General features: G+C 39.5%; 1 protein-coding gene across 2 annotated transcripts; it reads right to left on the bottom strand.

The window, feature by feature from the left end:
• Positions 1-3,954: 3,954 nt before the first annotated feature.
• Positions 3,955-17,703, bottom strand: LOC102934987 (iron-sulfur cluster assembly 1 homolog, mitochondrial). Of its 2 annotated transcripts, none has more exons than XM_037901758.2 (4): positions 17,570-17,703; positions 11,046-11,099; positions 8,583-8,688; positions 3,955-6,954 (listed from the first exon to the last, which is right to left on the bottom strand). In XM_037901758.2, exons 1-4 carry the CDS (start codon positions 17,648-17,650, stop codon positions 6,806-6,808), a joined length of 390 nt encoding a protein of 129 aa, XP_037757686.1. In that variant the 5' UTR covers positions 17,651-17,703; the 3' UTR covers positions 3,955-6,805. The 2 variants fall into 2 exon arrangements, with proteins under 2 accessions (XP_037757686.1, XP_043403202.1); XM_043547267.1 differs by lacking the exon at positions 17,570-17,703 and adding an exon at positions 12,982-13,159.
• Position 17,704: the final 1 nt, after the last annotated feature.

The raw sequence follows: 17,704 nt of genomic DNA, 5'->3' as shown, positions 1-17,704 counted from the left end.
CAAGGTTGAAATCTGACATGCAGCTCTATCCAATTGAAGAGGGAGGAAATGCTATGTCTGAGGCAGTTCAAATCCTGCCTCCCTACCCCCCAAAAACCCAAACAACTTCCTGTCAACAGAAATAAAACACTAACAGCTGTTCCCTCAGAACAAAAAGTCCAAAATTAAAGAGCTAGTGAGTAAGGGTAACAGTTGGTCTGTGATATTGCTGTACTGCCCCCATGGAAAAGCCTTACGCCAAGCCTTAGCAGCAGCTATAGGGACTCCACAAACAATCAATAAGCATCAGTGGACAGAAAAATTAATCAGAATTTCACATCTACATAGAATGAGGAGAGCCCCTAGAGAAACATTTATCCTGTTTGTTATTGATAGTACTTTTGGATGTTAGTGCTTGCTCAGTGTAATTTTACTCCTTAGCTCTTAGAAATAGAAATTGGCAAGGTTATAGGTAAAACTAAGCATGGGTAAAATGTTTATATTCTTCCTTTCATCTAAAAACATTTATTTTGAACACTGCATTTCTTACCCTCACTTTTCCCCTTATCATTTAAAGTATATTTCTACTGCATTCAGGAAACAATATGGGAGAATTTGACACCTGTAAAATTGCATATGGATAGTATCCAAAGATTGTATGTAAATAGATACATCAATTATGCTATTTCAAAATTATGCATGTCCAGTGTATTTGGTTTGTTTAAGTCATGTCTTGTTTTAACGACAAATTTATTTCTCTGTTTTTGGCATTTAGCTTTCACTCCAAAATACTCTTCAATATACAAGCCAAAGTTTTCAGACTTTTTTGCCTAGAGATAAGGCATTCAAACAGGACCATTCTGATTTCCTGAGGTGATCAGCATCCACAACTCAAAGTTAAGTCAGTGAGAAGTACAGGTGCTCAGCACCTTTGAAAAATCAGGCTACTTCTCTGGAGGTGCCCAAACATGAATTTAGGTGCGTAACTTAGAGCATGTATTTTGACCTCCGTACTTAAAATAGATTTCCCCTAAAGAACTGAACCAAAGTTGCTGCCTTACATTTGTTTTTCCATGAAAGAACAGTTACTTATCATACAGTAGCTGATTCTTCAAGATGGATTCCATTCTTGGTGTGCATGGCCATGAATGTGAGGTGGGATTCTTTTGGTTAGCAGCGTCCACTGTGGCTGCATCTGAGCCCTTCATGTTGTCAGGACTCCAAGTCCCAAAGGGCATAAAGAACAGAATGGGTCAAACCATCTCTCAGTTCCTTTAGTAATGCAGAATCCCATAGGAATCAGACATGTGATAGCAGGGAATGAGGATTAGGTGGGGAATCCATATCATCTTGAAGAAACAGTTACTGTACGATAAGATTCTGTCTTCTAGGGATTGTCCACACAGACTCCACTCCTGGTGCTTAACCAGCAACTATCTGTCTGCTGATGATGCAGGCTTGTGTAAAATGGGCTGCACACCTCAAAGTGTCCAGTAGGACCAGGCTGGGAAGCAATATGAGTACTGAGGGGAGGACACAGAATTCGTAGAGGAGTGACATATGGAACATCACTTGGGGAACATGTCCCTCTCTGAGGCAAAATAGAGCACCAGAAGTTCCTGTCATTAAGTAGCAATGAAACTTTGTAGAAAAAGCAGGTTTGGAATACCAAGGATTTTGCTACTACCATATTGCTAAAGCCCCAGGTATGAATGCCTAACCACTAATACATATTGTTATATACACAATAATCAAAGAACTAACTGTATGAACAAATACTAGCACAGTGCAGAAAAGCAGGACACTAGATGGGTTCCATCACAATGCCACATCTGGTAAGAAGGGGGATCATTGGACTGCTCTGCCCTTTATGCCCTCAGATGGGAGGGTGGGTAGAGATGGCCCCAGTGGATTGCTGGCCAGAAGAATCTGATCTCAGATGCAATCACCAGGAGGGGATCCACATAGAAGAACTTTTCAAGAAGTATGAAGCGATAATCCTGTATCTTTGTCAAACTTTTCTTTGCTATTTTCAGTGGGGCTTTTATGAAGTGAAATGGGCTCCTTCTTTTGGGAAGCTAAATACCTATTGAAATCCCGGATCATTAATTTAAAAAGCTCTGTCAAACTGGGTAGACCCAGTGCGTAATAGTTTAGAGGCAGCAACTTTAAAAGGACACTTCTTTAAAAAAAAATAAAAAAAAATAAACATTGTTTAATCTAAGAAAAACCTTAAAATTTGAAAGGAATGAAAAATCTATTACACTTTATCATATATGCTGTTTACTTTTTGTATTTCTCTGATCTTATACAATGAAAGAACCTTAATTTTTGTGTCAAGCCAAATTGGCTTTCAAGACCTTATGCAATGACAAAATGTCAGGATTTTTTGAAGTCAAATTAGACCCATGTTCTTTTAAATTCTGTAGGGATTGTATGTGTCTAAAGTACTTCATATTTCATTTTGTCAAACTGATCACTATTTGCTCTTGTACTGAAATATCTGGCATTTAACAAAGTTGCTATTCAAGTAGTAAATTTAATTTTTATCAAGTTTTGAATGTACACAAATTAATATAGCACTCACATTTTTTCACTTTTAAAAATGATGTGAAGTCAGGGAACCACATGTAAGATCAGGGAATCACCAAGAAGTAAATTCTGAAATAATTCATTCAGGCACTGTGCAGCAGATGACTTTATACACCAACAGTGAAAATATGTTTGTGTAGGATGGAAAAAAAATGTCTATACAGGTAGTGATTATGACATATTTTCAAGAACTCTTGTTAATGCCTTTCAGGACCAAAATTAATCTGTAAGTACATACGTTACCAGTTTATTCCCCTGAGGTAGGGGGCTCTCATACAGCAAACCCATCAGAGGTGACTGCACAAAATTCAATGTCATTAAAATATAATTTAGCACAAGGAATGAGACTCCTCAAGACTCCTCAGATAACCAATATAGATGAAGTAGTTTTACAAATTTGTAGTTCCCTCACTGGTGAAGTGGCAATTTAAAAAAAAAAAAAAAGGTGAAAGAATGTAACCAGAAGTGATTTGTGCCAGTTGAGCCTTAATTCCAGAAAGGAAAGAGCATCACACTGTAGGGTGACTAGGTCCATGTACTGTGTTCCTTTCTTCCTAAAGCCCTGGGATTAACCACATTCACTTTGCACTTTTGAGCTCATGTACACTCTTCCCCATTAATCCATCTTGGACTATTAACATACTAAATTTATTAACTGCTTTCAAACAGCTATTTCTCTTCCCCCAAAAGAACGTGCTCTGACATTCTGCAAAGGGTGAATCTGGTAAAGTGACTTGCTATAGTCAGTGCTGAGCAAGCAGCTGTGTTAAGATCCTGGACTTACAGCCAGCAGAGCTAGAAGACACCTGCTGGAATTCCAGGCTCCCTAATTATACAAAACACTTGAATAATCTACCCTTCATGCATCACGAGATATTGAACTTTAAAATTATGACAAATGGATTTACAAAAATGTATTTCTCCTGTCACTCAGAAGTCTGTGCATGGTAACTAAGGTGGCCATTACAGGTAGAAAGAAAATAAAGAGCATAATACTTTCTAAAACTCGGCATAAAAAATACAATGTGGTGTGTGTAGATAAAGATTTTACTAGCACTTCTTTGGAATGACATGGATAATTCATGGTTTCTCCTACTTGTGAGTCACGCAGCCATTGCAAACTCACGCCAATAAATCCTTTACACCAACACATATTCTATTCTACACAAAATCTTGTCCTTCCCTTAGAGGAATCTATGATATATATATTTGGTAGGTAGAGATTTTAAAAATGAACATTTGTCTGCTTGAATTTCAGCCTCAAGAGAAAGCTGAAAAGCTTAACAAAAAACTTAACTACTTAACTACACTTTATCACCCTACTTTTCCCATTAGGTATAAAAACCAACGTCAATGTATGTATATTCTGAGACAAGCAAAACATTTTCATTTTTATACTTTAATAAAATGACATTCTTACGACATACCTACTTTATTTTTCCAGAGTTACTAGTGCTTAGAAAACATTAAGTGAATATTCCTCGGTGAACATCAGTTTACAAGCCATAGAATTATAACTGAGCTACTTGCATGAGCCTGAAGTGCTCATTTGTTAGAGCTGTGCAAAACAAGAGTAGTTAATGTTTACCAACAAGCAGTTATTTATTACAACTGAGAACTCTACAGACAGTACTGCACACATTATAGATGCACTGATTAACTATATTCATACATAAATTATTAGCATTTACATAAATGTACTTTAATAGATTGTGCGTTAGTTGCTTTAGTAAATATGACAACTCTCTTCGGAGACTATTTCACAGAATATGAAACTTTCACTCTCAGAGCATATACACAGACCCATGAATATGCAAAAGTCCTCAAGAACTCAAAAACAGAGAGTTAGAGTGAATACAGGGATACCACTTTTACCAACCACCCGTTACATTCTTTTTTAAAAATCTTCCAGTAAGGAATAGATTTACAAATGCGAGAATTAGTCTATCATTGGGACTATTTTATACATTAGCTCTACAATACCCCATAGACTTGATTTTTTTTTTTAGCAGGAATGGAGGACTGTGGCATTAGAAATTCAAATCTACTGAGTTTATTGTCAGGTTTTCCCCATATACTTTATTATATATAGTAGTTATAGAACATTAACAAAGGAACTATTTGTGTATGACAGTTGATAAAGGAAAACTCCAGTGTTTTTACATCAAAATTGCATATATTACAAAATAATTAAAATTCAAGTATGAATATTAATTAAGCAATACACGTGGAAGCTTCAACCTTCTATTATTGTGGGCTGTGCTGACTACTGCAGGGAGGATGCCATAGTTTTATCTCCTCCTCCCTCAGCCAGTTCTAGCTGCATTTCCACTCCCCCAGCAGGTAACAGTCCACAGTCCACCCTCTCAAGTACCAAAAAACAGCTTTCCAGAATGAGAGGTTTCAGAGTAGCAGCCGTGTTAGTTTCTATCCGCAAAAAGAAAAGGAGTACTTGTGGCACCTTAGAGACTAACAAATTTATTTGAGCATAAGCTTTCATGAGTTCACTGAATGCACCCGATGAAGTGAGCTGTAGCTCACGAAAACTTATGCTCAAATAAATGTGTTAGTCTCTAAGGTGCCACAAGTACCCCTTTTCTTTCCAGAATGAATTCACTCCTGGATGCTCCATCTCCAGGCTTTATCCCTTATTCAGTCCCAGCTCCTTCCCCTACTCCAACTTTCTTCTTTAAAGCCAGCATCCAGGTACTCCTTGTGAGCTCTTTTACACCTCATTTGTCCCCCCTCTCCCCTTTTTGGCTAACTTTCAGCTCAACTGCTCTAGCAACAATAGCTTTTTCCCCTTTCTGAAAAGCCTGGAGAGATGTTTACTGATGCCTGAGTAGCTGGGGAGGAGGTGCTGAAGAATGATACAAGTTGGGAAGATTGGTGTGTAGCCAGAAGGATCTTAATGAGCGAGAGGGGGATTAAACTAGTTTCTTTCTATCAAAGAAAATGGCTTCTTCCAAGCAATAAGTTTTGTCTTCCTTTAAATTAATGCCAGTGTCAGTTTAACAAAAGAACTAATTTCATTGTTTTTAATACAAGTCATAAAGATTCTGAAGTGTTTTTTAAACTACAGTGAAATTTACCTTTTATAAAGTTACCTTCACCTCAAACAACTGTTGAACAGAATTTAGAGTCAACTTTACACGGGAAAACCTAACATCTACTCAAGTTACCAATGAGATTCAAGCTGTGACAGAAAGTCAGTCATGAGTATGACCACAGGAAAGTGACAAAATTCCTTCCACCATCATAAAACAATTTCCTTGTCGGGTGACCAGACAGCATAGGGGGAATACATACATGTACTGCAAAAAGCGAGGACCTGGGTTGGAAGCAGTTTAGGAATTTTGTTGTCTTGGTCAACTGGGAGCAAAGACAGAAATATGGGGTGTGGGAAAAGGAGGCCTGAGGACATTCTGCCTTAACATTCAAACAGTTGAAGATGCAACATTATTTTTGAACACCACACCGCTTGTCTTCCTGGCTGCAGCAAGGAGATTGTGCTTGCTACAAGGAAAGGAAAATATTTATATAGGGAATCAGATAACTCAAAATGCAAGGGTGAGCACAACTTTGGAGACTTGAATTAGCTCATTCCAAGATATAGCCTCGGTTGGTGACATAACATGAAAATTTGAGCACAAGGAGGCAAGATTTCCTCCCTTTTAGAGCTTATTAATTTTCCTTGGAGAACAGATCACCAGTAAAGCCATGCTCAAAGTATCAAGGGGGTGAAGACATTGGAAACCTCTGTCAGATACATACACTCATTTAAAAAGAAAACACACACAAAAGAAGGTAAGTTAATTCTGAAGCCTATTCATACATATACAGTCTTATAGTTTTCTTCTAATTAAAGCAGAATGCACAGGCCGTGTGTTCTCAGAGAACACTTTTTGGGTGGCTGGTAGGGGTGAAGGAGAGGGAAATGACAAGAAAAGGAGAAATATTGAGATTTATTTCCCTTCACATATGAAAACACAGAAGTGCTAGTGCACCTTGCTGTTCTGACCATCCAGAGCCCAATTCACCCCAAATGACTGAATAAATATACCAGTGCTGAAATTTCACACACGGTTACATTTCCCAAATGCATTCACTTTATTTTCCTTGAAACGCAGACACATTTTACAAAGCCTAAAAACCTGGAAGAAATGTGACAGCGTTAGAAAGTCATGAAGAAGTGTTTCATGGTGTTAAAAGCCAAGGTAATACTCCTGAGATTTCAAATGTTAAAGCTTTCTCCACAGCCACATGTTCCTTTGATGTTTGGGTTATTGAAGACAAATTCACTGGATAGTTTGTCTTCTACATAGTCCATTTCAGTTCCTAGAAGTGTCAGCTGTGCTTTCTTTTCAATAAACACTCTGACTCCTAGAATGGGACAAAAACAAAACAACTGTTACGTAATCTGACAAAGGTTTTGCTCATTTTGAACTCTTCTTGTATTACAGTACAATCTGATAGATAACGAGGATATAAAATGAAGCTAAAAACTGAAGTCTGACAATGTAATTATTGTTGCATTTTCTTGCTTCTTTCACGATATTCATCCTTTTCTTGCCTCTGCTACAGAACTCAAGTTGAGATTACTATCGCTTGCTATCTGCAAATGGTTAAGTACTGATATTATGGTATATTTATTTACACTTCATGAGGGGTCATACCAACGTAATTGTGTAACTGTGCAATAAAGTGCAGCTTTGACACTCCCACAGACTGAAAATAAGATGTAAATTTTTAATAGTGAGAGTAATTAACCCTTGGAACAACTTAAAGGGCCATGGAGGATTCACCGTCACAGACAATTGTTAAATCAAGACTGGATTTTTTTTTAAAAGGACATATGATGTAGGAATTATTTTGGGGAAGTTCTATGGCCCGTGTTACACAGGAGGTCAGACTAGATGATCACAATGAACCCTTCTGACCTTGATGTCTATGAATTATGTTCATTAATCCATTTCTATTGGGATTACTAACAGTCCAAAGCTCTGTGCTGCTTTCAAGCAGCTGACTTTTTAAAGAAAACCTGCCTCAAAAATATTTTCTTATTTCCTTCTCAAATGGACTATCCTTCCCCTTGCCAAAGTTATATGGGTGAAGCTGAATTACTAGCAATATTTAGTTCTGTACTAGTGGGAGGTGTAAGATCCATCCAATATACTACAAACGATCAGGGCTAGGAATTAGTGCTTCTGAAGTCTTAACAGCTGGAAATCCTGCCTTTTCCAATAGCAAACAGAAGTTTCACAGGCTGCAGGATGTTGAACATTAAGACTGCAGTTTTGATTTACAGACTATTTATGATTGCTCATTTTAGTAAGCCAATTTGGCTTTGTAGATGAAGAAATAAAAAACAATACCAATAATGATAAACCAAAGACGAGAATCCATTAGTTTATATAAAAGCAGTGGTTTTTGGAAGGTCCTTTGTTTCATTTTAGTATATTCTGTGCCAGTGTATATCAATCTAACCCAGGGATGAAGCAACCCCAGGGGCCTGGAGCCTCCAAGGTTAGCCAAAAGAAGTAGGCTGTGCTGACAAAGAAGTGCTTGTGACCAGAGCCTGCTGGAGGATGTGCTCCACTAAGCAACCTTCACAAGGAGGATCCTGATACCCGAGCCTTAACTTAAAGCTGCCACCCCACCACCAGATGTAAACATAGCCTCCCAGCTCTTGGAGAACTCCAACCCATGGTACAGCCTGGACATATGGTGGGGAGGAAAAAGGATGCAATTTGTACCCTCTGTGCTGCAGTATTTAAATTTAATCCAGGAAGTTTTAACAAGTGGGTACTTTTACAATGGAATCTAAAGGGACAGCAACAGCAATTCCTACTAGGGTATCCAAGGATTTCTCTCAGTAACTTCATGCAGCTAGTAAATTCTAGCCTGTCTCTACTCCATTATAGTTTGGAAGTTTAGTAATCAAGTTATTCTGCACCTGCCCTCCCCTCCTTTTTACTGCTTCAAATAGATAAGAACAAATAAACACTCACCATCTTGAACTACTTCTTCATCGGAGTTGCCTTTTGTTTTTGTATATTCTAACGTGTACGAAAGTCCATTACACCCCCTTGTACGGACTCCAACTTTCACACCTACCTGAAATATAAGAGAGTTTTAGTCACTTTTATTTAAATTTATAGTGTGCCAGCAGAGAGTTGGAAACTCAGTGAACGAATCAACTCGATAGCTACCACTCAATGTTTTCCCCCTGTCATCTAGGGTTAAAATTAGGAGGAATTCATTTTAAGACTGAAGAGCCGAAATGTTTTGGGTTTCTTTCTTTCTTTTTTTTTTGGTACAGACTGACTAGAAAAGTGAGTCCGAACTTCTAAGTTATAAAATGCATAATATATACTCAAACTGAAGCCTAACTCCTATGCAGTACACCGGTACAATTGAGACCTATAATTCTACACGAGTGGCTGTAATAGTGGTGAAAATGTCAACGGAGCAGAGGCACTTCTGCCATCATATTGTCAGGGTTAGCCTAAGCCCTGCCTACACTACAACTTCCCGTCTACTTTTGCTATCACACGCAGTGCTGCAATAGTGGAAAGCTACACATATGAGTGTTCCTATTGTGGACAAAGACCTACAGTGTGTAAAAATAGCGTTCTAATGTAATTCAATAATAAAACTGTTGGCACCCTTGTAGGAGTTTGGCCTTATAAACAGTTTGGATGAGAAAATCTTGCTTCAAAGCCAAATGGTTTTATAACTTCAAATGAGACAGTTTATCTTTATACAGTACTGTCCATCCACAGCACTTTACAAACTTGAACACACACTCACCACAGAAAGCAAGCCAGTTCTAGAGCTTAATGTGCTGCATTCCAAATTCTCTCACCCGGCTCTCATCCCGCCCAGTAAAAATCGTAGTACAGGATCTTCTCTATGCCTGTTGCAATGAGTTGCAGGCCGGCGCTTACTTCTCCTCATTGTAGGAGCAATTGAAACAATTTATGTAATGCTGGCAAGTTTGAGGCTGAGCCAAATACAGCTACATTTTCACAGCATTGCTATGCTGCTTAGTGGAGATAACCTCTATTTCACAATATACTAAAAAGTTCCATGGATTGCAATTTCCATTAGCCATATTACCACTCAGCCCTTCCCATTTTTAACATCTGCTCTACATTGACCCAGCAAGCCATACTGACTCATAATTCAGTCAATATATTCTAACCACTAACTATACGTAGATCAGACCAAAAGAACATCTGCATAAACAACAGTTGAGGAGAAGTTGCCAGGGACATGTGGACCAGAAAACACTCTGCACAGTGACACTGTCTATTCCAAACAGCCACATTGTACGCTACACATAAAATCTTTACTACATAATTATGAATAAGGGAGGAAAGGAAATGATCTGTATAATTATTGTGTTGGACAGTGTTAATGGCTGCCACCAACAAGATCTTTAATTTATGACAATCACAGACCTTGTAAAAAACTGACAGGCATATAACAATTAAATGCCCCATATGTAGCGATAGCTGGAAACAAGCATGCCACCACCCAAGGCAATGGCCACGTGGCAAAGTCGATCAGAAGCTAAACCATGTGGGCTAAGAGGGTTTCTTGGAACTAGTTACAAACACAGGGACGAGGGACTTGACAAGTTGTAGTTGTGTGTGTGATAGACAGAAAGTGAGAGAAGTAGTCGTGAGAGTGGCCCTGGTAAGAAAATAAGAGACAGACTTTCTTTTGGGCATAGTACTTGTTGGAGCAGACTTGGATCTCTGAGTAAGGAAAACACTTGCTGTTTGTTTTTACTGTGTTCAGAGAAACAGGACTTTGTGTTCATTCTTGTAAATAAACAGGATCACACCAAAGAAATACCTGACGAGTAGCATCAATGTCTTCTCCTAACGGAAACAAGCAAGACCCCAAATACTGGCTAACCCTCAGGTCAGAAGGGGCAACATTATAAGGACATAACATACTTCACAACAAAATAACCTGCTTTGAGAAATTCAAAAGTTTCATAAAATTATTTGAAGAATACCTTCACATCAATAGTTGGAGATCTCTGGTCATACTACGAAATCGTTACCTTACTAGCATCAACAGATTAGACTAGTTTCATTAAAGTGGTAGTATGGACATACATTAAAATCTTGTTAAACCTTTAAGGAAAGCATGCTGGAGTTTAATCTGTCTCAAAGATTATGACAGTTGACTTATTGTCATTATAGTCATTTCCCGCCACCTCATTTGATTTTTGTACATGAAAATAAAGCTTGTTGGATAAATGCATTTATTACAAAAAAAGGAAGATCTCATGTCTATATAGTGTCCACAGTGATTGTTTCAAGCTGCATTGTTTTACACTGATCACAAGTACTTCACAGGACAGCTGCTAGTATAATACTAATTAAGAGTGCTCTCCATAAGGTAAGCTAAAAATATTAGAATAGCGTACAAGAATGCCTTCCATTTGTACTTACATGCTCAGGTTTATCTTTAAGAAGCTGTTTGATCTTATGTACAGCTGACGGAGTCTGAAAAATAAAGAGATTTTATTAACTTTTCCCTGCTTCTACTGTCCATTGCAAATAAAAGCACTGTTTCATTTCAGCTTCACAGCTTTCAAGTTTTCAGTTCAGCTTCCCCTCCCGCACGTTAGAAGTCCACCTCTCGCATCGGTGTCACCAGCGAGAGTATAAACGAGCCATTCAACTTGTTGTGTTTTTCAGTTACAAACCACAATTAACACCCTAAATTGCACAATTTTAAGCTGTCTGTCAGATGTAGACTCAGGACTTGTCTACACTTACCAGAGGATCTATGCCACGGCGATCGATGCATCAGCGGTTGATTTAACGGGTCTAAGGAAGACCCGCTAAATCGACTGCCGATCGCTCTTCCGTCGACTAATGTACTCCACCTGATTGAGAAGAGTAAGGGGAGTCAACGGAAGACCATCTGCCGTCGACGTCGTGTTGTGTGGACCCCACGGTAAGTAGATCTAAGCTACGTCGATTTGAGTTACGCTATTCATGTAACTCAAACTGTGTAGCTTAGATCGACTTTTCCCTTTAGCGTAGACAAGGTCTCATAGAATTAACCTGGTTAATGCACATGAGGATTTACTGAAAAGGGCAGTTTATAAATTAACTTCACCACAAGCTGAAACCATAATGTAAAGGGGATCAAATAGCCCCCTGCCTCCCACCAGACAGACAACACATTTGTAGATAATAAATGAATACATCACAGGAAGTTTGGGACTAAAATTTAAATTCTCTTTTTGAAAAATACAATACTGAAAATTGAGAAACTTCTCAAGAAAAGTTCATCACAAGATTTTTTTTTGTTAATTTTGCAACCATATCTGCAATATCGTACTATGCATAAAACCCAGAAAATGTTAGTATGCCTTCACTGCCCAATCTGAGTGAAATGTCAGAAGAACTAAACAGATCGCGAGACTGAGAATTTTGAAATGCTTTCAGTTAAAGATAACAAAATAAGTTTTCTTGTGTTTAAACTATGATCTTTAATCTGACAGTGTTTCTATGAGAAGCTAGCCAGACTCTGGCTCTGCACAAATCTGTCTTATCAAGGTCTAGGTGCCAGAGAACTGGCTTCAGAAACAAATAAGGCCATCAAAGAAGTCTACTTTGTATACCTGCAAGTTGTCTGATGTTCAATCACCAGGGAAACACAGGAATTGCAATACCAGAGAGGAAACACATCAGTAGCATGTCTCCCACAGTGAAGATTGGCAGCTAATGCAAAGGAAAATATAAGCCCTCATAATGGTATAAATCTACCATAATAAAGCCAAAACTGACAAATGCATTCTCTCACTTATCAATGGTGAGCAGGAAATTTCCATGGTGAAAATAGGGGGCAGTTTCTACAGAAGTTTAGTTTTCATTAAAAAAAAAAAAAAAATCTTGCTTTTATAGTTGTGACGATAACCTTCTCAAGTCGAAATAACTGTACTCTGATGCAGTTTTCCTTCTGAATCGGATAAAATCATCAACTAAGTCTCATGTCCTGATCTCAGCACACAGCCCAAGCGAGCAGATCGTGCACTGAGGAGTTCTGAAGTTAAAACCATTTTGTGTCTTAGTTTTGAGGGGTAAAGCTATTACATCTCTAATCTGTGAATTTTTAATCAATTCCTTCAAAGCCTGTCCCCCAGATCCTGTATGCACTTGGAGTGTTGGAAGCTATTCAGATAAGTCTTCAGCATATAAATTAACCTTGAAAAATTAGTCAGAAGGGAAATTTCTTGACCCGAGCTGGAAATCAGTTTATGCCCCAACAGTCCTTTGGATTCATATTATATTCTTGCCAGTAACGGTCACAGATAACCACTAGAAGTTTTTTATTTTAATTTAAAAAAAACAAACCTACAAAAGAGATACGTACGGTTATGAGTGCAAGATCATTAATCATGAAACCAGCGATGTACCCGAGATAGATTGATAATATTTTCATCGTCTGGACAGAAGACCTAAACTCCTTCAGGTTTCCACCGCAACTTCAACCACCACCATCCATCCATCCAACTCTCTCAAGAACACTCCCCCATCAGCATCAACACTCCCACATCATTCCCCACACCAGCATCAACTTCCTGGACACCATCATTAGCTTCAACAATGGAACCCTACAAATGACATTACACAAGAAACCCACGGATCACCACATTACCTCAAGATCCAGCAACCACCTCAGACACAATAAAATACCAATTGAAATTTATTAAATATTTTTGGATGTTTTACTACATTTTCAAATATATTGATTTCAATTACAACACAGAATACAAAAGCGTACAGTGCTCACTTTATATTATTATTTTTATTACAAATATCTGCACTGTAAAATGAGAAACAAAAGAAATAGTATTTGTCAATACATCTCATACAATACCATAATGCAATCTCTTTATTGTGAAGTGCAATTTACAAATGTAGATTTTTTTTTGTTCCGTAACTGCACTCAAAAACAAAACTACGTCAAGCTTTGGAGCCTACAAGTCCCACTAGTCCTACTTCTTGTTCAGCCAATCACTAAGACAAAGAAGTTTGTTTACATTTACGGGAGATAATGCTGCCTGCTTCTTATTTCAAATGTCACCTGAAAGCGAGAACAGGCATTCATATGGCACTACTGTAGCTGTCATTGCAAGGTATTTACGTGCCAAATATACTAAACGCTCGTATGCCCCTTCATGCTTCGGCCACCATTCCAGAGGACATGCTTCCATGCTGATGACGCTCGTTAAACAAATAATGCGTTAATTAAATTTGTGACTGAACTTCTTGGGGGAGAGTCTTTTTACCCGCATTCTGCTATATATTTCATGTTATAGCAGTCTCAGATGACGACTCAGGACGTGTTCATTTTAAGAACCCTTTCACTGCAGATTTGACCAAATGCAAAGAAGGTACCAGTGTGAGATTTCTAAAGATAGCTACATCACTCGACCCAAGGTTTAAGAACCTGAAGTGCCCTCCAAAATATGAGAGAGACGAGGTGTGGAGCATGCTTGCAGAAGTCTTAAAAAAACAACACTCCAATTTGGAAACTACACAATGCGAACCACCAAAAAAGAAAATCAACTGTCTGCTGGTGGCATCCGACTCAGATGATAAAAGTGAACATGTGTCAGTCTGCACTGCTTTGGACGGTGATTGAGCAGAACTCCTCATTAGCATGGATGCATTGCTTTTGGAATGGTGGTTGAAGCATGAAAGGACATATGAATCCTTAACGCGTCTGGCACATTGCGACATCGGCTACAACAGTGCCATGTGAACTCCTGTTCTCACTTTCAAGTGACATTGTAAACAAGAAGCGAGCAGCATTATCTCCTGCAAATGCAACCAAACTTGTTTGGCTGACTGACTGACTGAACAAGAAGTACGATTGAATAGACTTGTAGGTTCCAAAGTTTAACATTGTTTTATTTTTGAATGCAGTTATTTGTAAGTTCAAGTTTAACGATAAAGAGATTGTATTACAGTGCTTGATTGAGGTGAATTGAAAAATATTTTTTTTGTTTTTTATAGCACACATATTTGTAATCAAAAATAAATATAAAGCGAGCACTGTACACTTTGTGTTGTGCGTTGTAACTGAAATCAATATATTTGAAAATGTAGAAAACATCCAAAAATATTTCAAAAAATGGTATTCTACTATTAACAGTGCGATCAATCATGCAATTAATCGAGATTAATTTTTTAAATCGTGAGACTAATCACAATTAACGTTTTTAATTGCTTGCCAGCCCTACTAATTTTGTATTTCTTTATTTGTGGAGAAGCAACACTGCAGATGTTCATATAGTTTCCCCCTTTAATTTACAAGTGTCCAATTATAAGTCTTACTGATCAAGTAGCCTCAATAATAGCCTGTGGCATGTGAGTTCTACAAGTTAAGGATGTAATTTAATAATCATACTCCTTTTGTCAATTTTGAAGGCCAATTTCTACACTCGATTATCTGCATACAACCCCTGTTTTAGAATGAGCACTTTGTCTGTGTGCTTATTTGGTTGCTCTTTTGACTGGGAGGTTGACAGTCAAAGTTTAGTGGCCGGTTTGATGACATCAGTCACGGTTTATCACTTCACAGCAGGGACTGCATGAAGGTCATCTTTCACATTCTGAGGAGACTGGGAAATGGCTGACGGACCTACAATTATATTACTAGAATATTGCTCTGCAGACGCCATGAACGAGAGAGAGAGAATCGGCAATGGAGGGGAGAATTAGGTCCTAACTTTTCTTTTTTTTTAATCCACCAAGTGCCACCCTATATACTGGTTTCAGAGTAACAGCCGTGTTAGTCTGTATTCGTAAAAAGAAAAGGAGTACTTGTGGCACCTTAGAGACTAACCAATTTATTTGAGCATAAGCTTTCGTGAGCTACAGCTCACTTCATCGGATGCATACTGTGGAAAGTGTAGAAGATCTTTTTATACACACAAAGCATGAAAAAATACCTCCCCCCACCCCACTCTCCTGCTGGTAATAGCTTATCGAAAGCGATCACTCTCCTTACAATGTGTATGATAATCAAGGTGGCCCATTTCCAGCACAAATCCAGGGTTTAACAAGAACGTCTGAGGAAGCGGCGGAGGGGGTTGGTCAAACTGGACAGTCTCTACGTAAAAGAATAAATGGACACAAATCAGACGTCAAGAATTATAACATTCATAAACCAGTCGGAGAACACTTCAATCTCTCTGGTCACGCGATTACAGACATGAAAGTTGAGATATTACAATAAAAAAACTTCAAAACCAGACTCCAAGGAGAGACTGTTGAATTGGAATTCATTTGCAAATTGGATACAATTAACTTAGGCTTCAATAGAGACTGGGAGTGGCTAAGTCATTATGCAAGGTAACCTATTTCCCCTTGTTTTCCTAACCCCGCTCCCCCCCTTTCTCAGACGTTCTTGTTAAACCCTGGATTTGTGCTGGAAATGGCCCACCTTGATTATCATACACATTGTAAGGAGAGTGATCGCTTTCGATAAGCTATTACCAGCAGGAGAGTGGGGTGGGGGGAGGTATTTTTTCATGCTTTGTGTGTATAAAAAGATCTTCTACACTTTCCACAGTATGCATCCGATGAAGTGAGCTGTAGCTCACGAAAGCTTATGCTCAAATAAATTGGTTAGTCTCTAAGGTGCCACAAGTACTCCTTTTCTTTTTACCCTATATACTGTGGGGGGAAGGATACATAAGAACATCTAAGTAGGCCCCTGTCTCTTTCATTTCTATCATTGGTCTTCTTACTCGTCTTTTCTAAAGAAACTAGTCCTTGTATCAGAAGTCCCCTCATTCACAAGTGTGCCTGCTCATGTCAGTGCCCTTTTCTGAGCCTTTTTTCTGCATTTTTAGATGATGACATGCCGTAGAGATCTTTTCTGACATGACATCAAAAGAAAAAACCCAACGGGTGGTCATAAGTATAAATCTTACCTATTTATTTATTTCTACTTATGCAAACACATTACAAGCAGTCCAATGGGGGCCTTAGTAGCACACAGCACAAGGAAAGTACCCTTAACGTAAAGTGCCACGTAAGCAAGGGGCCACTTGAGAGGTACATTTCGATAGGGCAATCATGGATTAAAAGAATCTTGATTGTACTTGTGCAGATGGGTAGAGAGAAACACAGGGCGGATCTGTGTGAACATTGGTACAGTTGACTTATCAGCACCACAGCTTCTTCCCATGCCCCCTTGTTAACATACTGTAATATCTCAGCCAGAGCACAGGCGACATCCCTGTACGGCTGAGTAGGTGGCATCAGCGAGAGATTCTTGAATTGTAACTGGAGGTAACAATTTTGCCAACTACAAACATTCAAAATAGTGAGTCAGTCTCGTAAAAATCACAAGACTGGTTTGAAATTGGAGGCTGGAAACATACACTTGTGCTTGTGAGTGTATTTCTATTCAGGGATCTTTTTGTGCGTCTTCTGGTTCCTGAGCCCTTACCGTGCGTTCACTTGCCCCGTTCAAGCTTTCCTGCCTAACCCCGAGAGGTGAAGGCTCCTTTAAAGGTAAGTGAAAGCCAAGAGTCTCGTGTAATCTCGTGATTCCAGGAGCAGGGGCTTTCCAAAAAACATCAAATATCGCCAACCTCGCAATAAAACCTCGACAGTCGGCGACCCAGGATTCATCCCACCGCGCGCGCCCCAGCTCTCGCCTGCGACCCAACCGAGAGCGCCTGGCCGAGCCCGCAGGCGAACAGCGCGGCCGGGCGGGGGGCTCCGGTCATTTGCTCCCTCACCGCCCCCGCGGGAGTGCTGCGCAGGCCGGGCCATGGAAGCGCCCTTCACCACGGGAGGGGGCTGCACAGCCATCGCCCGGAGAAGCGACCCCCGCCCGCCGGAAACGGGCTCCGCTCACCGCCCCGCCGCGGCCCCACAGACCTGGCCCCGGGGCTAACAGCCGTCGCGGGCGCAGCGCAACCCCCCGCGTTACTCACCAGAGTAAGGGCGGCCCGGGTGGCCTGTATCTTCCTCTTGCTCACGGCCCGGACCGTGGCTCGGACCACCGAGGAGGCCATTCCGCCCTCAGCCCCGTCCGCTCCTGTTGTCCATGGGCACAGGGCAATGCGTTC

Source organism: Chelonia mydas, chromosome 5 (genome assembly GCF_015237465.2).
Source record: "Chelonia mydas isolate rCheMyd1 chromosome 5, rCheMyd1.pri.v2, whole genome shotgun sequence".
NCBI classification, from domain to species: domain Eukaryota; kingdom Metazoa; phylum Chordata; order Testudines; family Cheloniidae; genus Chelonia; species Chelonia mydas.
Note: the sequence above shows the minus strand (reverse complement) of the source record. Positions and strands in the feature narration are given on the sequence as shown.

Excerpts from the sequence above, each read along its gene's own strand:
- LOC102934987 (XM_037901758.2), bottom strand. The coding sequence starts at position 17,650 with ATGGCCTCCTCGGTGGTCCGAGCCACGGTCCGGGCCGTGAGCAAGAGG. Across the intron at positions 8,689-11,045 it reads TTAAAGATAAACCTGAGCAT|GTAGGTGTGAAAGTTGGAGT; the intron begins GTAAGTACAAAT and ends CTTATATTTCAG. Across the intron at positions 6,955-8,582 it reads TGAAGAAGTAGTTCAAGATG|GAGTCAGAGTGTTTATTGAA; the intron begins GTGAGTGTTTAT and ends GTCCCATTCTAG.